At 38.6% G+C, this 23,032-nt stretch overlaps 1 protein-coding gene across 4 annotated transcripts in view; it reads left to right on the top strand.

Annotated features, from left to right (window-relative positions):
* Positions 1-23,032, top strand: part of PTPRZ1 (protein tyrosine phosphatase receptor type Z1) — a 195,400-nt gene that overhangs the window by 161,955 nt on the left and 10,413 nt on the right. For 2 of the 4 annotated variants that reach the window (XM_020892535.2, XM_070466380.1), the window contains exons 15-23: positions 1,750-1,835; positions 8,198-8,218; positions 8,385-8,481; positions 11,828-11,910; positions 13,484-13,618; positions 14,441-14,575; positions 15,623-15,786; positions 17,339-17,474; positions 19,483-19,629. In XM_020892535.2, coding sequence (XP_020748194.2) covers positions 1,750-1,835; positions 8,198-8,218; positions 8,385-8,481; positions 11,828-11,910; positions 13,484-13,618; positions 14,441-14,575; positions 15,623-15,786; positions 17,339-17,474; positions 19,483-19,629 — 1,004 coding nt within the window. The remainder of the gene's footprint in view (positions 1-1,749; positions 1,836-8,197; positions 8,219-8,384; positions 8,482-11,827; positions 11,911-13,483; positions 13,619-14,440; positions 14,576-15,622; positions 15,787-17,338; positions 17,475-19,482; positions 19,630-23,032) is intronic. The other 2 variants (XM_070466368.1, XM_070466384.1) reach the window with 1 other exon arrangement.

Here is a 23,032-nt window from a genome sequence, read left to right as displayed (position 1 = left end):
AGTCTCATGTAGTTTAAAAAACAGAAAAATGAAACAGAAGCATTTTCATTGTAATTTTCAACAGACATAGGAGTTAGGCCTGTTTTGCTCTTTCACCTCATTTATCAACTTTGTGTCTTTAACCACCACTGTTTTATTGGCTTTTCCAGTTTATATTAAAATTCTATCATTTCTTTAATACAGCACCATTTCTTATTAACATACTTAGAATTTTTGAGACCGATTGCTCTCAGTTATCTGTTGGGTTTAGTTTCCTTCACTGTCAAACATAGCTCTCCTACATACCCTGTCAGCATGGGTAAGCAAATTAACTCTAACATTATCTAAAGTCCAACACAGTTTGTTATTAACAATAAATAAAATAATCCAAATTTGAATTGTCCAGGAAATCCAGAACCCCCTGTCCTACTTCTCAGAAGAATGGTGATCAAAGGGCATCTCCTTTCATCTGCTCAGCTCTCAAAGATGCAGTCTTGAGCACCCCCAACATATGCATACATTCATGTGAAATCAGAAAATAAAAAGATAAGCTAGTCTCACCTACTTGCAGACCAATTCATAAAAGAAATTACTGGAAGACATGATAGCAAATGAGAAGTAATCAGTTTGCTCATGGAAAGAGGTTAGCTCTGCTGAGGAATATCCATGAGTTTGATGGAGCTTAGGACTAATGATTTAGATGTGACAAGTTATTTCTGTTTTCTTATCTAATTATAAAAGCTACTTCCAGGCAAGATGCTTCTGTAGGTGTGAAGATGGAATTACACCTTTGTCTAGTGTTTCTTAAGCTTAACTCGCTAATTCAATTTTAGTATTCAGGTACATTTATCTGAAAGAGAACAGATGGATTCTAATTTTTTTTTAAATCAACAAATTCTTGGTAACTGAAGCTTAAAAATATTAAATGGCCTAGATGCTGAACATCTGTTGATGTAAATAACTGTTTCTAGTGAAATGTGTTTGATGTTTCCTTGTCAGAGATATCACTTGTGAAGTTGCACACTGTGAACTAGTAATATGTTTATAATCTAAGAAAGCCTTTCCAGGGGGGAAAAAAGAGAAAAAACAGAACCAGGTAAAAAAATTGGCCCCTTCACAATTAATTAACAGATCCAGTGGCTTTGTTTATATAGCATTTTTTCAAGTTAGAATTCTTGAAATTTTACAGATTAAAAGTCCCAAAGGTTTTTGACAGTATACTTAATGAATAGTCTGCATATAAATGTTTTCTATTATTTATAGAGAAAAAGAAAAAATGTTTTCAAATGTAAACATCTGACAATTTAATGGAGAGACTCTGCTGTACAATTGTATAAAACTGAAATTGCACTATATATTATGTTAAATCCATAGTAAAATTGAAAATATATTACTTCTGCATTTTTTTCCCCAGAACTGACAGGCAACTCCCACTCATGTTAAAGAAAATTATCCATAAAGCGATGCAGTCCATTGGGTGTTATTTATAACTTAACATTGAAAATTATTTATTTCCTCTTTAGCGTATGAAAGGAAAAGATTCCTAACCAAATCAGAATTCTAAAATGCAGGTTATGATTAATAGTAAATGTAGAGAAAATTGGTAATTGTTGTTTATTGTTTCTCTGAACATAGATTCAGTCGAGATTATAGGAATAATTGAATTTTGAAGTTGTTTTAGAAGAAAGCTCTTTATAAATCCCCACAAATGAGAGGCACATTTATTTCTGTTGAGTTATCCTTTCCAACTTATTTTTTTTATTCACTTAGATGATGTTGGATCAATTCCAATAAAGCACTTTCCAAAGCATGTTGCAGACTTACATGCAAGTAGTGGGTTTACTGAAGAATTTGAGGTATGATTTTAATATGTCTCTTTTAAACAGTATGGAAAATAGTAATTTTTTGAAATTCACCAATAGGCTATTTCTTGAATTGAAACCATTTCCATTCTAGTGAAATTATTATTTCCATAATCAGTTATGTGTTTAAGATATGTGTGATAGTTATCATATAATTTAGCAAATTGGTTTTCCATTTTAAAATTCAATTGTACTAGTGGAAAAAACAAAACTATAGTTAATTCCCATAAAATCAGAACTATAGTATTCTTTTTTTAATCTGAATTGGTAACACTGATTTCTTTTAATTTTCCAAACTATATAGATTATAATAAACTAGTAAATTTTCTAGAATAATTTTCTGCCAAAGTACATACAAACTCCTACTTGTAAGGATTACAACAGTGTAAATGCAAAAACACTTATTATACAAGGCATAATAAATATTATACAAGGTAAAGTCCCATCTTCTCAAGAAAAATACACATTTCTAAAAAACATTGGAACTTCACAATCACTGAAAATCTTACTAGTAGTATTCTGTAAAACACTTTTAGATGGTAGGCACAGGGAAATTTACTGCAAATTTATCATGGCCCACTGAATTATCAGTTAAGAAGATTTTTCAAAATAGGGTGCCCTCAGCCAGCAGTTAACAGTAATAACCACAAGCATAAAGTTACCTTCCCTGAGCACTCCATATATGTCAGTCATTGTACTAGATGCATCTACAATCAACCTTCACCCAATTCTGGAAGTTATTTGTTTTTATTTCTATTCATATTGATGAAAGCAACTTCAACAAAAGTTAATTAACAACTAATAAACAGCATGGGCTTCCCAGGTGGTGCTAGTAGTAAAGAACCAGTCTAAGAGACGTTGGGAAGATCCTCTGGAGAAGGAAATGGCAACCCACTCCAGTATCCTTACCAGGAGAATCCCATGGATAGAGGAGCCTGGAGGGCTGCAGTCCATAGGGTTGGAAAGAATTCCACACAATTGAATGAATTTAGCACCTAGGAATGTGTAATCTCCATCTGCCTCACTCTTGTGAGGATTTAGGATTGAAGGCATTTGGAGCTCACCTGGATAATACAGTATAATCTCCCTATCTCAAGTATCTTATCTTAATACATAGCAGCCTGGGTCTTCCCAGGTGGCTCAGTAGTAAAGAATCTGCCTGCCAAGCAGGAGATGCAGGAAGTTCTGTTCAGTTGCTCAGTCCTGTCCAACTCTTTACGATCCCATGGACCGTAGCACACCAGGCCTCCCTGTCCATCACCAACTCTCGAAGTTTACTCAAACTCATGTCCATTGAGTCAGTGATGCCATCCAACCATCTCATCCTCTGTCGTCCCCTTCTTCTCCTGCCCTCAATCTTTCCCAGCATCAGGGTCTTTTCTGATGAGTTACCTCTTCATATCAGGTGATCAAAGAATTGGAGAATCAGCTTCAACATCTGTCCTTCCAATGAACACCCAGGACTGATCTCCTTTAGGATGGACTGGTTGGATCTCCTTGCAGTCCAAGGGACTCTCAAGAGTCTTCTCCAACACCACAGTTCAAAAGCATCAATTCTTCTGCACTCAGCTTTCTTTATAGTCCAACTCTCACATCCATACATGACTACTAGAAAAACCATAGCCTTGACTAGGCGGATCTTTGTTGACAAAGTAATGTCTCTGCTCTTTAATGTGCTGTCTAGGTTGGTCATAACTTTCCTTCCAAGGAGTAAGCATCTTTTAATTTCATGGCTTCAGTCACCATCTGCAGTGATTTTGGAGCCTCCAAAAATAAAGTCAGCCACTGTTTCCCTGTCTATTTGCCATGAAGTGATGGGACCAGATGCCATGATCTTAGTTTTCTCAATGTTGAGCTTTAAGCCAACTTTTTCACTCTCCTCTTTCACTTTCATCATGAGGCTCTTTAGTTCTTCTTCACTTTCTGCCATAAGGGTGGTGTCATCTGCATATCTGAGGTTTTTGATATTTCTCCCAGCAGTCTTGATTCCAACTTCTGCTTCCTCCAGCCCAGCATTTCTCATGATGTGCTCTGCATATAAGTTAAATAAGCAGGATGACAATATAGAGCCTTGACATACTCCTTTTCCTATTTGAAACCAGTCTGTTGTTCCATGTCCAGTTCTAACTGTTACTTCCTGATCTGCATACAGTTTTCTCAAGAGGCAGGTCGGGTGGTCTGGTATTCCCATCTCTTTCAGAATTTTCCACAGTTTATTGTGATCCACACAGTCAAAGGCATTGGCATAGTCAATAAAGCAGAAATAGATGTTTTTCTGGAACTCTCTTGCTTTTCGATGATCCAGCAGATGTTGGCAATTTGATCTCTGGTTCCTCTGCCTTTTCTAAAACCAGCTTGAACATCTGGAAGTTCTCGGTTCACGTATTACTGAAGCCTGGCTTGGAGAATTTTGAGCATTTCTTTACTAGCGTGTTCTGCTGCTGCTGCTGTCGCATCAGTTGTGTCTGACTCTGTGCGACCCCATAGACGGCAGCCCACCAGGCTCCCCCGTCCCTGGGATTCTCCAGTCAAGAACACTGGAGTGGGTTGCCATTTCTTTCTCCAATGCATGAAAGTGAAAAGTGAAAGTGAAGTCACTCAGTCGTGTCCGGCTCTTTGCGACCCCATGGACTGCAGCCCATCAGGCTGCTCCATCCATGGGTTTCTCCAGGCAAGAGGACTGGAATGGGGTGCCATTGCCTTCTCCGTACTAGCATGTGAGATGAGTGCAATTGTGCAGTAGTTTGAACATTCTTTGGCCTTACCTTTCTTAGGGATTAGAATGAAAACTGACCTTTTCCAGTCCTGTGGCCACTGCTGAGTTTTCCAAATTTGCTGGCATACTGAGTGCAGCACTTTCACAGAATCATCTTTTAGGATTTGAAATAGCTCAACTGGAATTCCATCACCTCCACTAGCTTTGTTCGTAGTGATACTTCCTAAGTCCACTTGACTTTGCATTCCAGGATGCTCCAGAGGCTCTAGGTGAGTGATCACACCATCATGATTATCTGGGTTATGAAGATCTTCTTTGTACAATTCTTCTATGTGTTTTTGCCACCTCTTCTTAATATCTTCTGCTTCTGTTAGGTCCATACCATTTCTGTCCTTTATTGAGCCCATCTTTGCATGAAATGTTCCCTTGGTATCTCTGATTTTTTTGAAGAGATCTCTAGTCTTTCCCATTCTATTGTTTTCCTCCATTTCTTTGCAGTGATCATTGAGGAAGGCTTTCTTATCTCTCCTTGCTGTTCTTTGGAACTCTACATTCAGATACTTACAGCTTTCCTTTTCTCCTTTGCTTTTTCACTTCTCTTCTTTTCATAGCTATTTATAAGTCCTCCTCAGACAGCCATTTTGCCTTTTTGCGTTTCTTTTTCTTGGGAATGGTCTTGATCACTGTCTCCTGTACAATATCAGGAACCTTTGTCCATAGTTCATCAGGCACTCTCTCTATCAGATCTAGTCCCTTAAATCTATTTCTCACTTCCACTGTATATTCATAAGGGATTTGATTTAGGTCATACCTGAATGGTCTAGTGGTTTTTCCTAATTTCTTCAATTTAAGTCTGAATTTGGCAATAAGGAGTTCATGATCTGAGCCACAGTCAGCTCTTGTTTTTGCTGACTGTATACAGCTTCTCCATTTTTGGCTGCAAAGAATATAAAAAATTTGATTTCGGTGTTGGCCATCTGGTAATGTCCATGTGTAGAGTCTTCTCTTGTGTTGTTGGAAGAGGGTGTTTGCTATGACCAATGTGTTCTCTTGGCAAAACTCTATTAGCCTTTGCCCTGCTTCATTCTGTACTCCAAGGCCAAATTTGCCTGTTACTCCAGGTGTTTCTTGACTTCCTACTTTTTGCATTTCAGTCCCCTATTATGAAAAGGACATCTTTTTTTGGTGTTAGTTCTGAAAGGTTTTGTAGGTCTTCGTAGAACCATTGAGCTTCTTCAGCATTACTGGTCGGGGCATAGACTTGGATTACTGTGATATTGAATGGTTTGCCTTGGAAACAAACGGAGACCATTCTGTCGTTTTTGAGATTGCATCCAAGTACTGCATTTTGGACTCTTTCGTTGACTATGATGGCTACTCCATTTCTTCTAGGGGATTCTTGCTCAAGTAGTAGATACAATGGTCATCTGAGTTAAATTCACCCATTCTAGTCCATTTTAGTTCACTGATTCCTAGAATGTTGACGTTCACTCTTGCCATCTCCTGTTTGACCACTTCCAATTTACCTTGATCCATGGATCTAACATTCCAGCTTCCTATGCAGTGTTGCTCTTTACAGCATCATACCTTGCTTCCATCATCAGTCACATCCACAACTGGGTGTTGTTTTGCTTTGGCTCCATCCCTTCATTCTTTCTGGAGTTATTACTCCACTGATCTCCAGTAGCATATTGGGTGACTACTGACCTGGGAAGTTCATCTTTCAGTGTCCTATCTTTTTGCCTTGAGAACCCCATGAACAATATGATAAGGCCAAAAGACAAGGAGATGCAGAAAATACAGGTTCTATCCGTGGGTCAGGAAGATACCCTAGAGAAAGAAATGGCAATCCATTCCAGTATTCTTGCCTGGGAAATCCCATGGACAAAGGAGACTAGCAGGCTGCAGTCCATGGGGTCACAAGGAGTCACAAATTAGCATTCAAGCAAATAGCCGGGCTGGGATTGAAATCTAACACTTCTGTCCTTTACATTCTAGAAACCAGGGGATCCCCAGCCCAACTGCAGCCTCTCCAAGTACTCAATCGACTTCCCTCTTTGAAGCCCTTAGAGCTCTGACCCTGATCAGGGGCTACACCACAGTTCCTAGTACACCCCGCAACTTCTTCCCATGAATCAGATCTCCAAGAACATAGTTATGGAAGGAAAATGCCAGAGATTAGAAAGCTTTAAAAAACCAAAGGAAAGATAAATGAAATATATGTTTTCACTAAATTAAAAACAGTAGAAGCCAGCTAATTTAATCTTAAAAGAAATCTAAGTCTTAGCTATATTGAATAAGAAAGTACTATTAGGTGACTACTAAGTAAAATGGAATAATATGAAGAATTTTATTTTTAAAACATCAAATTATTTTTTCCTCTCATAACAGAGGTTACTACGTGGTACAGTATGAACTTACAGAAACTATCAGGCATTGATCAAACAAAATTCTAGTTGCTAAAAGGAGAATATGTTAAGGATGGGTCTAACTTTCCAGATGTTAAAAACCATAAGGAAAAATAGAGAATTTGTTGTAAAAGTTTCTGATAGCATATATACAAAGGCAGATACAGTTTTCATAACTATAAAATCATAAATCATTTTCAATAGTATTAAGCAGTTCATAATGATTAAATTAATAAAATAACCTCACATTTTTACTCAAAAAGTGTATTCTTAATTCCATTGCTCTTAACTCACTGATTGAAGAAAGCTTCTTATTAACTTAATAATTAGCTTAATAATTAATAATTCTGTAACTTTTAAGTGGGTCATATATTAAATTGTTTTTAAATCTAGAATCAGAATGACTTGCTGCAAAAGAGGCCTTGGAATGCTTGCTTAGTAAAGGGCTGAGTCATTTTGCCAGTGAATCAGACTTATATTTAGATTGTATATTTTCTCAAAAATTATAAGGCTTTCATGTTATTATCTTAATATGTACTAAAGAATTGAAAATTCGAAGGTAATGTATTTAGATAGAAGCATCCCTGAGAAGGATGCTTTTTAAAAGTGAAATGGCAGGAATAATTTTTCTCGACTCATTGAGGTTTTATTTTAATTAATAAGAAGTCTGCTAATTAAGTATGTAGAAAGTTATACTATTTAAATTTTATTTCAAAAGACATAATATACATGATAAAAAACTTTAGGAGATGTCTAATGTGTTGACAACTCTAAATCTGTTACAAACCACCAAATTAAGGACACTGTTTAGTCTTAAAATTACTCAAAATCAACATCAAAAAAGTATCGCTAATTCAGTTTCAATTAATTCTATCATGATCAAATACAATTATATTTGAATATTAGCAAATCTGACTGATATGTCAAAATGTGTCATCAAATATGTGGTTTTTCTCATCAACATTTTAAAAATTCATCATATTATTATACCACTGTCCCCTTTTAGAAGTGTTATTTTTTTCTTTTACATGATTTTAAGGTTCCAAACTGTTAGAAATTTTGATTTGCATGCAACTGTTTGAAACATTCTGTTGTGTTAGTATTTGACAAATGTATTTATTGCATGATCATGGTTTTCCATTGTAAACCTAATATGAACACTTTTTTTTCTCATTTGTCGTGTGCTGTGGAATTTGATTTCTTTACTTTTTTGGCATTCATTCCCTCATTAGACACTGAAAGAGTTTTACCAGGTAAGGCATTATTTCGCTGCATTTTCTTATAGCCAAGAAATAGTTGATGTAACATGTAAAGAATTTTTTTATAGATTGTTTTGTTTGTTGTCTTCCTTAATGTATTTTAAGGCACTTTGTTTGAAAGGATGTATATTAAAATGTTACCCATGCAATTTCTTTACAGGAGGTACAGAGCTGTACTGTGGATTTAGGTATCACAGCAGACAGCTCCAATCACCCCGACAATAAGCACAAGAACCGATACATAAATATTGTTGCCTGTAAGTATATCCTTCACTCAACTCTGACCTTATCATTGCAGTGCTTTTAATTCAGTGTCCTGAAGTTCTTTGACAGCGAACCTCGGTGAAGCTGTTTCAGGACCTTTGTATCAAGAGATGAGACTTGTGTTAGACAATACATATTGTTTAACTACTCCAGCTTAAATACATTTTGCAATTAATGACATCTGTTTCTTTTGAACAAAATAAACTCATGTTTTAATCCAGTCCTTTCTTCAGACCTCATAGCCTGTAAATTTGTTCTTATAGTGTTTCTGTCATTATTTGTATTCCATAGTTCTATTTTCACTTGAGATCCCCCTACTATGTGAATTTACTAACCAAAAGGGATTTTCTTAAGACTCTTTTTTTTTCCCCTACCATTTCTGTTCCTCTCTTGCCATTCTCTCTGGGGGCTGGTAAAAGGTTAGTTGGATTCTTTGTTTTTATTTCTTCTCTCCTTTTATTGTCTTTTTCTCTTCCATGAATAGCTGTCTGGCTCTTTTCTTTAGGGCAAGTGTACCTATTTATTTTCCTATGAAATTACCATGTTTCTTCCATCATTTTACAGCATGTCTTGTTTACATCTTTTCCCTTTTATTTTCCTTTATATCCCCCTCATCTCTTGAAATCCATCTTCATTCTTCCCCAAAACTTCAACTTACTTCCTTTCTTATATATTCAGTAAGTCTTCCCAGATTTGTGTGAACATGGTATTACAGCATGGTTGTTTAAATTCTGGAATGGAAACTTTTATGATCACACTGCTAAGTAGTTTGCATAGATGCTGGTTTTTTTCCCTACAAGGTTTACACCAATTTTTCAATTTTGATAGAAGATTCTGCTTCATGTTTGGCCTCCTCAGTGGAAGCAACTGTCTTACTACATGTAAAAGCTCAGTTGTATTCAATTGCTTCTTAGTGTGAAGTGGTTGTTAGACCAGTCCCTCTACAAACTTAATAGAAAATGCGCAGGTGCATGCTAAGTCGCTTCAGTTGTGTCTGACGATTTGTGACCCTATGGACTATTGTCCACCAGGCTCCTCTGTCCATGGAATTCTCCAGGCAAGAATATTGGAGGGGGTTGCCATGCCCTTCTCCAGGGGATCTTCTCAACCCAGGGATAGAACCCATGGCTTCTTCACTGCAGGCAGATTCTTTACCACTGAGCCCAAATAGAAAATCCTTACCAGTAATTAAGAAGGGGATGGAGATTAACATTTGTTGAACACCTGCTATATGCCTGGCACTATAAATCTGCTATTTCAACTGACTCACTTTGCTATATAGCAGAAACTAGCAAAACACTGTAAATCAATTCCAGTAAATCATACTCCAATAAAAATTAATTTTAAAAATATTTTAAGTGAACTAAATGAATAAATCTGTTATTTCATTTCATCCCTGAAAGAACCTGGCAAGATAGGTAATAACATTTCTACTTTACAGATGAAGAAAAAACCCAGAAAGTTTACCCAGTAAGACCCTTCAGCACAAAAATACAAAAATAGGTCAGCCTGGCATTGAAGCCATCTTTCCATGGCCACACATCTATTTCTGTGTACATTTCCTGCATCTTTGTGAGCTGCCAATATCACCAAAGTATTACTATTCCAGAAAATCTCATTTGGTCTGTATTCATTTTTTTATCCTTGAAAAAGCTAGTCTGCCCAGGGAAACCATCAAGTGTCCTTCTAGTGATGCTTTCCTTTCTTATTAAGCAGTTCCTCCAAATATAGTTTCTCTGTAGAATTGAAGTTATTGCAGAACTCCTCATTTCAACACATTTAATTATGACTGTGCACTATGTATAACTATGAGAAACGCTGGGCTGGATGAAGCACAAGCTAGAATCAAGATTTCTGGGAGAAATATCAATAACCTCAGATATGCAGATGATACCACCCTTATGGCAGAAAGTGAAGAAGAACTAAAGAGCCTCTTGATGAAAGTGAAAGAGGAGAGTGAAAAAGTTGGCTTAAAACTCAACATTCAGAAAACTAAAATCATGGCATCTGGTCCCACCTCTTCATGGCAAATAGATGGGGAAACAGTGGAAACAATGGCTGACTTTATTTTCGGGGTCTCCAAAATCACTGCAGATGGTGATTGTAGCCATGAAATTAAAAGATGCTTACTCCTTGGAAGGAAAGTTATGACCAACCTAGACAGCACATTAAAGAGCAGAGACATTACTTTGTCAACAAAGATCCGCCTAGTCAAGGCTATGGTTTTTCTAGTAGTCATGTATGGATGTGAGAGTTGGACTATAAAGAAAGCTGAGTGCAGAAGAATTGATGCTTTTGAACCATGGTACTGGAGAAGACTCTTGAGAGTCACTTGGAATGCAAGGAGATCCAACCAGTCCATCCTAAAGGAGATCAGTCCTGGGTGTTCATTGGAAGGACAGATGTTGAAGCTGATTCTCCAATACTTTGGTCACCTGATACAAAGAGCTGACTCATCAGAAAAGACCCTGATGCTGGGAGGGATTGGGGGCAGGAGGAGAGGGGGACGACAGAGGATGAGATGGTTGGATGGCATCACCGACTCAATGGACATGAGTTTGGGTAGTCTCCAGGAGTTGGTGATGGACAGGGAGGCCTGGCATGCTGCAGTTCATGGGGTCACAAAGAGTCAGACACGACTGAGTGACTGAACTGAACTGAACTGAACTGACCTATGTATAAGTTACCATCGTCTTCATGCCCTCTTCACTGACAGTGAAGGATCCATGCCCTTCATTCCTGGCCAGTCGTTCTCCTGCCTCCCTTTGCAGTAGTTCCTCTTTGAGGTCTTCCCTTGAAAGAGCTGCCTGCTGTAACTATTCACAGAAACTCCCTGGAGCCATCCTGCTTCCTTCTCTACGTTCTTTTCCTCTGTCAGCCTCCTTTTCAGAGAATGTGTGCCACCATCCTTCCTTAGCTTGTTCTCTCCCCTTCACTGGCTCTGCAGTCTTCACAGCCCCAGTATCTACCTTTAGAAGTCCATCTAAAATGCCAACTTTAGGAGTCAACCTCTATGAAAAGGTTTATTGTCATCCCAAACCAGTGTTCCCCTAGGACTCTGCACTTCTCTCTTGACACTCAAACATTCTTCTTTGTGTATATGTCCATTCCCACCTTCTACATTGGAAACCTTCCTGAAAGAAATGGTTTTTGTTGTCATCTATATTTATCTATATTTTTGTCATCTCTCTATCTTCTGTATCTTCCAAAAGCCAACTAAAGTAAATGATGTTTGCACTGGTTTTAATTGTATTTGATAAATGATCATGTAAATGTAAATGACCTTTATGCTGAAAAGCAGCTCATGATATAGTGAAATATTTTCTTTTTTTATTACAGATGATCATAGTAGGGTTAAACTCGCACAACTTGCTGAGAAGGATGGCAAACTGACTGATTACATCAATGCCAATTATGTTGATGTAAGCATATTTAAAATAAAATTTTATGAAAATTATATTAGATTGTGAATATATTATACCAGAGTATTATACATATAATAGTGCTTAACAAATATTATGTGAAAGATAATAAAAAAATACAAATTAGCAATAAGAGATCCCGTGGCTAAAGGTTTTCAGATTGAATGGCGCTCAAGCTCTGGTTTATTTCCTAGGTGAGAGAGGGAATTTGGGCTTAGAGTGTACATTCAAGGTAGGATGTATGTATTCTGATAAGTTTGTGACTCCTTAAATAAAAGGTGTAGGATCAATGCTTATTTGGCATTTCCATCCCCTGGTTCCTAAATTATATGGATAACAGATGATCAATAAATTTTGACTGCAAAGTTCCCACAGAAGAATAGGCTAAAAGGCAAACACATGATTACTAAACCAGTAACCAGCCTTTACAACTTTGGGCATGTATCAGGATACCCAGCTTTGTGAAACTTACTGGTGATCTCCAGGGGCTGTAGACCGCTGACTCACTTCCTGCTGTTTCCCTGTGGTCAGTTGAATGCCAATGGAACTTGGTTATTTTCCTGACACTGACCTTACAGTCTAGCTGCCTTCAGGTTAATTCAAAGAAAGAAACAGTTAATTCAAAGAAAGAACAGTTAATTCAAAGAAAGAAAGAAAGTGAAAGTGAAGATGCTCAGTCAGTTCTGACTCTTTGTGACCCCATGAACTGTAGCCTATGAGGCACCTCCATCCATGGAATTTTCCAGGCAAGAGTACTGGAGTGGGTTGCCATTTCCTCTTCCAGGGAATCTTCCCTACCCGGGGATCAAACCTGGGTCTCCCACATTGCGAGCAGACCCTTTTACCATCTGAGCCACCTCATTCGAAGAAGTGAGCACCAAATAAAAGTATCCAGTGGGTTTGTTGTAGGCAGTCACTTCAGGCTTCCGTGTCTGTGAGTGTGTGCGTCAGACTGAATATGGGCTTTGGAGTTGGAACTGGCTCTGAATTGCAGCTCTGCCATTGGCTAACTGAAAGCTTGCGAAGCCACTTAACTCTTCTGAGCCTCAGTTTGCTTATCCCCAAATCAAGAATGATTCTTCAATTTTGCATGTAAATTATGGATTAGGATTAATGTTTGTAAACTTGGCCAACAACAGGTAATAAGTGAAGATAGCTGTGAATGATTAGCATTGCTCAGGTCTACCATAAGGAGAAAACACCAAAGGTTTCCTGATTACAGACAACTGAGCCCTAATGCCTTAAACACATTTCAAAGCAGCACAATTAAGGACCAGATAGTAAGCACAGTAAACAGATTTGGATTAAATGCACCAAGACTGGAGGTGCAGAGAACAATGGTTGTGTCAATGCAAAGATTAGATATATGTGTGTGTGTGTGTGTGTGTGTGTATCATAGTTAAAGAAGAATTGTTGTCTTTGCTGTGCTAGTACATTTTTCTGGCTTTGAAGTGTTTTTTAATGGTTTTCTTTGATAGCAAAACTATGCTGATCTTAGAAACTGAACATGGCATACAGTTAAAAATGGCATACAAATATGTTAGTGAGAAACATTTGTCATTTGTCTCTTCAGGGCTACAACAGACCAAAAGCTTACATTGCTGCCCAAGGCCCACTGAAATCCACTGCGGAAGATTTCTGGAGAATGATATGGGAGCATAATGTGGAAGTTATTGTCATGATAACGAACCTTGTGGAGAAAGGAAGGGTATGTAGGTTATCTCTTATGCCTTCCCCAATATGTGATTGGAAGTGCTTTAAGTTGCTTGTGATAGATTCAGCATTAGGAAGCAGCAAAAGTTAGAAAAGCTTATCAGGATTTCTTTCTAGTAGATAAAAGAGCTAAAGAGAAATGATAGCATTGAAACATAGACATTACCATATGTAAAATTGACAGCCCGTGGGAATTTGCTGTATGATGCAGGAAGCTCACCTGGGTGCTCTGTGATTACCTAGGAGGGTGGGCTGGGGTGGGAGGTGGGAGGGAGGTTCAAAAGGGAGGGGACATGTGTATGCCTATGGCTGATTCACATTGATGCATGGCAGAAACCAACAAAATATTTTAAAACCGTTATCCTCCAATGAAGAATAAATGCATTTAAAATAAATAAATAAAAATAAAGGAAGAAAGAGGTCAAAATCTTCACTAAATATTAAGCTATGGGTTATTTAAATGCATTCTTCTTTCCATGAGAAAAAACAAATGAGGTTCATTGAAAAGCTATGCAGAGTGAAGTAGATTTTAATTCACAGGAGCTGGATTCTAGTCCTGGCTTCACAGTGACTCAGGACATCTGGCCTCACTTTTCTCATCCTAAAAAAGGAGGAGTTTGGATCCATCATCTCAGGTCTTTCAGCCTCATAGCTCTCTCCCTTCTCTTCTCTACAACTAACTTGCAGTCACTAAGAAAGGACAGAAATTGTTTAGAAGAATAAGAGTGTCATGGTATCAGATCTTTACTGACTTCAGGGGTGACTTACACTAAGCATTTGAAATTTGAAAATAGCATTTTTACTTTCTCTTTCACAGAGAAAGTGTGACCAGTACTGGCCTGTGGATGGGAGTGAAGAGTATGGGAACTTTCTGGTCACTCAAAAGAGTATTCAAGTGCTTGCTTATTATACTGTGAGGAATTTTACTCTAAGAAACACAAAGATCAAAAAGGTGAGTCTACACATGAGGGATACCATCAATTGAATCATACATCTCAGTCCTTTTTAAAGGGAACAAGTGGTATAACTGAAACAGAGTAAAAATACATGTAAGTAAAGGCTCTGAGAGTTCTTAACTTGGACTTCCTCGGTGGTCCAGTGGTTAAGAATCCATCTTCTGATACAGCGGATGTGGTAAGGACCCTGGCCAGGGAACTGAGATCCTACGTGTCGTGAGGCAACTAAGCTCATGCAACTGCAGCTGCTGAGCCCATGAGCCAAGGGTGCTTGCTCCACAAGAGGAGCCACCACAAAGAGACGCCCGTGCACCACCAAGAAGACCCAGCAGAGTCAAAAAAGAAAAGAACTGTTCTTATCACAGCTACAGCTCAACCCCAAAGATTTCTTCCAAACCTCTTCAGCCCAGATGTGGCTTTGGCACCATATTGTTTGTAGTGCCAATAGTTGCAGTGATACACGAACAAAAGTCCTTGTGCCATATGATAACTGCACATCCACATAAATAGTGGAAATTGAAAAGGAGGAGGAAAAGAAAAAGAGCATATAAGTCAGGGTTCCTTAGAAAAACATATATGTATGCTTATATAAATATATATGTATGTATATATGTATATATATATTTAGAGAGAGAGGTTTTTTTTTTTAAGAATTGATTCCAAGCTAGAAATTCAGGCACAATTTCTACTTTGCAGTCTTGAGAATACCTTCTTTTTCAGGAAACCTCAGTCTTTGCTCTTGAGTTCTTCAACTGATATTATGGAGCCTCATCCACTTTACTGGAAGTCTTACTGATTTAGATGTCAATCATATCTTAAAAAATACCTTGACGGTAACATTTGGTGTGACTGGTTTGACCAAGCTACTGACCGCCATAACCTAACCAAGTTGATATGTGAAATTAACCATCACAAATGACAATGTACTTTTTTGGCTTTGTTATGAACCACCAGCATCAAGCTCTGTATCCTAAGTTGATGTTTAAGGACCCTATTTGTGTGTGTTCCTGTAATTAGCTGATTGGCTGTCTGGTCTCTTTTAGGGTTCCCAAAAAGGAAGACCCAATGGGCGCGTGGTTACCCAGTACCACTACACTCAGTGGCCTGACATGGGGGTGCCTGAGTACTCACTGCCAGTGCTAACCTTTGTGAGAAAGGCCTCGTATGCCAAGCGCCATGCGGTAGGGCCTGTTGTTGTCCACTGCAGGTGAGTTTCAGCGCCGGGTTGTAAACCCATAGAATTGCTTATGCTAATAAAAAGGGAATCAGTGGAGCAAAGGTTTTGCCAAAATGGAAATGGTTTCACGAAGGGAGGGGCATGAAGTATTGGTCCCTAGGAAATGAGTATGCCAGATTCAGAATTGGATTCCTGAATATTTCAAAACACCAGTTATTTATATGATGTATATTATTCTGTTTGATTGTTTAATTGGATTTCAACTTATGAAAGGTGTGAAGCAGGCAGAACAATGTCTTGTAATTAAACAAACATTTATTACAATATAATGTGAGGTAAAAATCCTTGAGATGCAACCCATGTTCCTAGGAGTTAATAGTCTATTGTAGACTTCATAAGTCAGGTTTATATTAGAAAAAGCAAAGCCCACAAAATGTGAGGAATTCAGCAAAATACTTTTAATTTGTTTTTAAACAGTTTGGGGTCAAAACTCTTTCTTATATTCCTGAGTTTTTTCTAATACATCCTATTGAAAGCCCAGGTACTTCCAAGACAGGATGGATTAATAGAAATAATGATATTTCAAAGAAAGAGAAAAATGTGTTAGAGGATCTAATTTAATATCTTTCAATTAAAGCAAAAATAGCAGTTAATGTTTACTGAGTGCTAACCACAAAAATCTAATTCGCTTCTACATGGAGTACTTTTGTCAAAACAGCATCTGTATTTTTACAGAAACAAGTGTTTTCCTTTGATATGCAGTGTATCTCACACATTCTAATTACCTGTCTCAGGAGTTAGGCTCAGACAAAGTTTGAGAGACCTATCTTAAGGTTTTTTATCTGAGCCTGGAAGTTGAGGGAAACAGGAAGATGCAAGAAAAATAGCTCTGAAGGTCAGAGATTGTTTCCTGGTGAATGGAGGAGGCCCAGAGCATTTTGAGAGCAGCTGCTAATTCTTCACTGTAGTACTTCCTACTCTTCAGAGCGTTTGAAAGGAATCCGTGTCTCTGAATTCTGTCCCTCTGCTAGAGGCTTTGAAGAAGTCGATAGATAATGGCCCTTTAGAAATGACTGAAGTTATGCTTTATTCCTCACCGTCTCAGGGAAATGATATTTTCAGCTGAAAGCCTTCACAAACTCTTTCTTCCCATTAAAGCAGAAACCTTTACAAACCTGTTTACCTGACAGTACCGACCTGGAGACCTTGTCTTTTCAGAGTTTGGAGAAGCTGATGTTTTCATTTTTCTCAAATTAAATGTCTATTTGCTAGGCTCTGATACATAATATTTTCATTGTATCATATAAACTGAATAATAACTGTGATTATTGAACACAAAACGTCTCCAACAGAAATGATCAGATTGCTTTAGAGTTTGACCTGTCGGCAAAAAAGAGAAGAGGAAACTTTGTTATTTGAAGCATTGTGCTTAACTCTTAAGCTGCTTACTTTTTGGACTGCTAAATTACCTACTAAGTGGCTTGGAAAAGGAAATTAATTTACGAGACAGCCAGTTGTGCCCTATCGTCAGATGTGCTTTATACTCGACATTGAGCTAGCTCTCTCTTTGTGTGCTCCTCAGTGCTGGAGTTGGAAGAACGGGCACGTACATTGTGCTAGACAGTATGCTGCAGCAAATCCAACATGAAGGAACCGTCAACGTATTTGGCTTTTTAAAACACATTCGTTCACAAAGAAATTACTTGGTGCAAACTGAGGTATGATAAGAAGGATAATTTAATTTATCTAAGGATTAGAAATGTCCCTAAATGCTGGATAGACCAGAGTTTGTATTACCAGATTCGTTAGTCCCATGGGGCACCCCTTGATAAAGTGCTATGAACTGGGTGGCTTAAAAGAACAGAAATGTATCATCTCCTAGTTCTGGAGGATAGAAGTCCAAAATCAAGGTGTGGGCAGCAGGGCCATGCTCCTTCCACATCCTCTAGGGAAGGATCCTTCCTTGTCTCTTCAAGTTTCTGATAGTCTCATATGTGCCTGAATTTAGCAGCCTAACTCCAGTCTCTGCCTGTATCTTCACACAGCTGTCTTCCCCCTGTATCTGTGTCCAAATTTCCCCTTTCTTATAAGGATGTCAGCCCTACTTCATTTAACTAACGACATCTGCATCATCTCTGTTTACAAATAAGGTCACATTCTGAGGTACTAGGAGGTTAGGGTTTCAGCATATCTGTTTGGGGAGGGACACAATTCAACCTTTAACACCATGTTATTGCATATGTGTCATTGATAGACCAGCTAAATTCTGTCTATCTTATAACCAATGGGGAATATCTTTAAAATGACACTGCTCACAGAAAAGATTCAGAAAAAGAGTAAGTGGATCAGTCAACACTCAGCTCCTCCACCAGACTCCTCAAGCTTTTCCTGTGTGTAGTGAGCAAATAGATTCACTCTCCTATTTAAATAGTGTGAATTATGCTCAAATTGGGGCTTTAATGCAGGAGACATAAGAGAGTTGGGTTTGATCCCTGGGTCGGGAAGATCCCCTGGAGGAGCAAATAGCAACTCACTCTGGTATTCTTGCCAGGAGAATCCCATGGACAGAGGAGCCAGGCGGGCTATAGTCTGTAGGGTTGCAAAGAGTTGGATACGACAGAAGCAACTTAGCACACATGCATGCTCAAATTAAATTCTTTTTTAAGCCCATTTCATTTGCCCGTATGTGACATAGGACAAAGTCTCCATACCTGTATTTTATTTTCACTATTTCTAAATAAAAGTGGATTTAAATTGAACGCTGTGGATGGCAGCTTGAAAACAATAAGAAACCTATGACTGAATGGCTTTGAAACCAATCCAACTTCAATCCATCAAGAAGATGACATTCTAGTTAGATAAGACCAGGGAAGAGGCCCATCCATGAAATAGAAGATAACTATTAAAAATGTATAGATAATTGTGCTGAATTACGTTTGACCAGCTAAAAGGAGAACTGGAATGGACAGAAGGGAAAGACCCATCAGAAGTAGAGAAGTCAGTGCAAAATGTGGAAGAGGGTCTCAGGTATGAAGGATGGCCAGAGATTGCTTTGCCTCCCAGAATCTTCCAGTGGTCTCTTTCTCTAAATGTCAGTGCACATGAAATAAAGAGATGAGAGTGGAAACAGTTCTTTCTCTTTTACTCCTTTTCCTCCATCTGACTTCCTGCCAGGACTGGTAAGCAACCTCTGTGAGTTCTCCCTTCCATTTTGTAAAACTCTTTGTCAATGAAAGATACTACTTTCAAAAGACAAAAAAATTAATTTGTTTTTGTGTGCACTGGGTTTTAATTGTGGCACGGGGGATCTTCAGTTACAGCACTCAAACTCTTAGTTGCCACATGTAGGATCTAGTTCCCCGATGAAGGATTGAACCCAGGCCCCCTGCATTGGGAGTGCAGACACCAGTGGTTCTGGAACACCAGGGAAGTTCCTGGAAAATACTACTTTTGTACTGAGACACTTGCTTGCTCAGATGGTAAAGAATCTGCCTGCAGTGCAGGAGGTTGGGCTTGATCCCTGGGTCAGGAAGATCTCTTGGAGAAGGGAATGGCTACCCACTCCAGCATTCTTGCTTGGAGAATCCCATGGACAGCAAAGGCTGGTGGTCTACAGTCCATGGGGTTGCAAAGAGTCTAACACAACTGAACGAATAACACTTCCAAGAACTTTTCACGTATAGGGAGAACCTGTAGTGATGTTCCTGTTTGTCATTGTTTTGCCAGGAACAGTATGTCTTCATTCATGATGCACTGGTCGAGGCCATACTCAGTAAAGAAACTGAGGTCCCGGACAGCCACATCCATGCCTATGTTAACGGGCTCCTCATTCCTGGACCAACGGGCAAAACAAAGCTAGAGAAGCAATTCAAGGTGAGTTCTCTTCAAAGTCCCTCTCTTGGGTGTCACCATGGGTTGGCATGTTCCCGCATCTCCTCACTTGAGTGGACAAGGCCACGTGGACAGGCTGGGTGCTCTGTTGGCCCAGTGACTACACTGTGTTCTTTACAATCGGCCACAGCCACTTGGTCCATTTCAAGGAGAACCTTAGAGTCACAAGAGGGAGAGTTCCCAGAAACCTTAGAAAGGCAGGCATGGTCCAGGAAACAGGGCACAGAGCAGAACAGCATGAACAGGCAGAACTTCAGCACAGATGGTGTAAGTGCTCTTCTCACTTTGAGAAAACCAGACCACTTAACCACGAGTGCTGTGGCTCCGGCTTGTCTGTGCTGCTCCCTGGAAGGATCTGTCTCACTTGAAGCCTTGGACTAGAATAGGCCACCCCACAAGAACAGCTTCTTCAGCCCCAGTTTCTGCCTCCCACCCTGTCACGAGGCAGTCAGCTACACAAGGGGAGCATGCTTTGTTCGACATTCTACCTCCCACAACTTAACTTAGCTGTCTGACTTCCAGAAACCAGTGAGCAAAGAATTCAGAAAGCAGTTGTTATCAGACCTGCTGGTGGAGATAGGGAGATTTGAAGAGTTGTGGCTTTCCAGAGGAATGAAGACTATCTTGTTTTGTTCCCTATTATTCCTATTGTTGTTCAGTCGCTCAGTTGTATCTGACTCTTTGCGACCCCATGGACTGCATCATGCCGGCTTCCCTGTCCTTTACTGTCTCCCAAAGTTTGTTCAAACTCATGTCCATTGAATCAGTGATGCCATCCAACTATCTCATTCTCTGTCGTCCCCTTCTCCTCTCACCTTCAATCTTTCCCAGCATCAGAGTCTTTTCAAATGAGTCAGCTCTTAGCATCAGGTGACCAAAACATTGGAGTTTCAACTTCAGCATCAGTCCTTCCAGTGAATATTCAGGGTTGATTTCCTTTAGGGTTGACTGTTTTGATCTCCTTGCTGCCCAAGGGACTCTCAAAAGTCTCCTCTACCACCACAGTTTGAAAGCATCACTTCTTTGGTGCTCAGTCTTCTTTATGGTCCAATTCCCACATTCGTACATGACTTCTGGAAAAACCATAGCTTTGACTAAACAAATCATTGTCGGCAAAGTGGTGTCTCTGCCTTTTAATATACTGTCTAGATTTGTCATAGCTTTTCTTCCAAGGAGTAAGCATCTTTTAATGTCATGCCTTCAGTTACCATCTGCAGTGATATTGGAGCCCAAGAAAATAAAGTCTGTTACTGTTTCCATTGTTTCCCTATCTATTTGCCATGAAGTAATGGGACCAGTGCCATGATCTTAGTTTTTATTCCTATACCAACCTCTTCCCCGGGTTGCCAGAGAAGCAGGACCAATTTCTGAATGAGTATCTCAGAAGAATTCAGGAAGCCCTGGAAAAGCCCAGGAGAGTTAACAAACCTTGAGATTGCAGTTCTTTCTCTTTCTTTTCTCCAGCTTACAACATAGAAGATGTAGTCATTACGAATTCCCTGACTTTTTGCCTTCTCATTCAGCATCTTTTGGGCTTTGGGAGGAGTAAGTGACAGATTAGGTTTAGAACCCGAACTTAAAACCTAAAGAGAGGGAGACATACATGTTTATTCAGCCAAACTTATCTGAGTAGTTAAGAAACAATTCAAGGAAGAAAAGTGCACAGTACAGCTTCCAGAAACAGATAAGAAAGAAAGAAAAAGCATTAACAGGATATTGCTAAGATGGCTTTTCTCTAAGTTAAAAAATACATATGTATTAGCCATTTCCAACATAATTTTCACTTACATATGATTTACCCCTTACACAATTAACCTAAAAGAATTTATATCACTTATACTGGGTAATTCATGATCAGAATGAAAATATCAATTATGAAACAGAATATTTAAAAAGAAAGACATTTGACTGTTTCCTGTTAGCATCCTAACTAGGGAGATTTAGGGGTGTGTGCTTGTGTTTTTGTGTGTGTGGGTACACTGTCCTATAAAAAAAGGTATTTATTCAGGTTTATCCAGTGAAAAATATTCTTAAAATGAAATTGCATGTCTATGTATCCAGTAAATATTTATCACAAATGTACCTCATGCCAGGCTTTTGTGTTTGATACTGATTTTGAAATCTACATTGAAAATTAAAGAACCAAAAATATTCAAAGCAATACTGAACAATAAGGAATAAAAATTTCTTGAACTGTATGTGAAAGTCCTTTTATGGAATGTTAATGTTGAAATCAACAAACAAATCAGCCAGAGGAACCACATGCATGTGGAAATTGTTATGTGATAAATATGACATTAAAAATTGGTGAAGAAAGATGGACTGATCAGTAAATGATACTAGGACAATTTCCATGTGGGAACAAGTACAATTACGTATCTACCATACCTCAAACACTGAAATTATTCAAGATGGATTAAATTCTTAAAATGGAAATAGTTTTATAACTAGTATAAGAAAATATTGGAAAATGTATTTTGAGGACATGAAGGTAGAGAAGAACTTCTTAAATAAAAATGTAATTTACAAAAATCTTAAGGAAAAACAGTAATTCAGTTATAAGTGTCTATTTGATTAAAGAAAACAAAGACATTTGCAACTTTCTTAGTAGACTATAGATTTACATTTAAGACATCAAGCCCCCTGAAAATTAATGAAAATGAAATATAAATATGGAAAGGCAATCATCAAAGAAGAAATAACTAAAATTCACAATTGCACTATAATTAAGAAAATGCTAATCAAAACCACAGTATACTACTTTTCATCTGTTAGCCTGTCAAAAATTCAACACCAATGACTGCAAATTCTTTATAGAAACCCTCACATATGTGCATATTAAGAAATATACAAGGGCTATTCATTGCTACAAAGTTTGAAATAGCAAAACATCGAAAATAATGCAAACATTCACTAATTGCAGAATAGATAAATAGCAAGTAGGTTCTCTATGTGAAGTATTAAAATAATGAATGTGCTGTGCTTAGCCGCTCAGTCATGTCTAACTCTGCAACCCCAGGGACTGTAGCCCACCAGGCTCCTCCTCCATGTGGATTCTCCATGGGGATTCTCCAGGTGAGAATCCTGGAGTGGGTTGCCATTCTTTCTCACACTGCAGGCGGACTCTTTAGTCTAAGCCGCTAGGGAAGCCCAAAATAATGAATAAAGAACTATATGCATATACAAGGGCTTCCCTGGTGACTCAGTGGTAAAAAAATCTGTCTGCCAATGCTGGAGATGTGGTTTTTAATCCCTGGATTGGGAAGATCCCTTGGAGAAGGAAATGGCAACCACTCCAGTATTCTTACCTGGAAAATCCCATGGACAGAAGGAGCCTGGCAGGCTACAGCCCATGGGGTCGCAAAGAGCTGAACACGACTTAGCG

Source organism: Odocoileus virginianus, chromosome 1 (genome assembly GCF_023699985.2).
Source record: "Odocoileus virginianus isolate 20LAN1187 ecotype Illinois chromosome 1, Ovbor_1.2, whole genome shotgun sequence".
Lineage (NCBI taxonomy): Eukaryota > Metazoa > Chordata > Mammalia > Artiodactyla > Cervidae > Odocoileus > Odocoileus virginianus.
The sequence above is the reverse complement of the archived record's forward strand: the minus strand, read 5'-3'. Positions and strand labels throughout refer to the sequence as shown.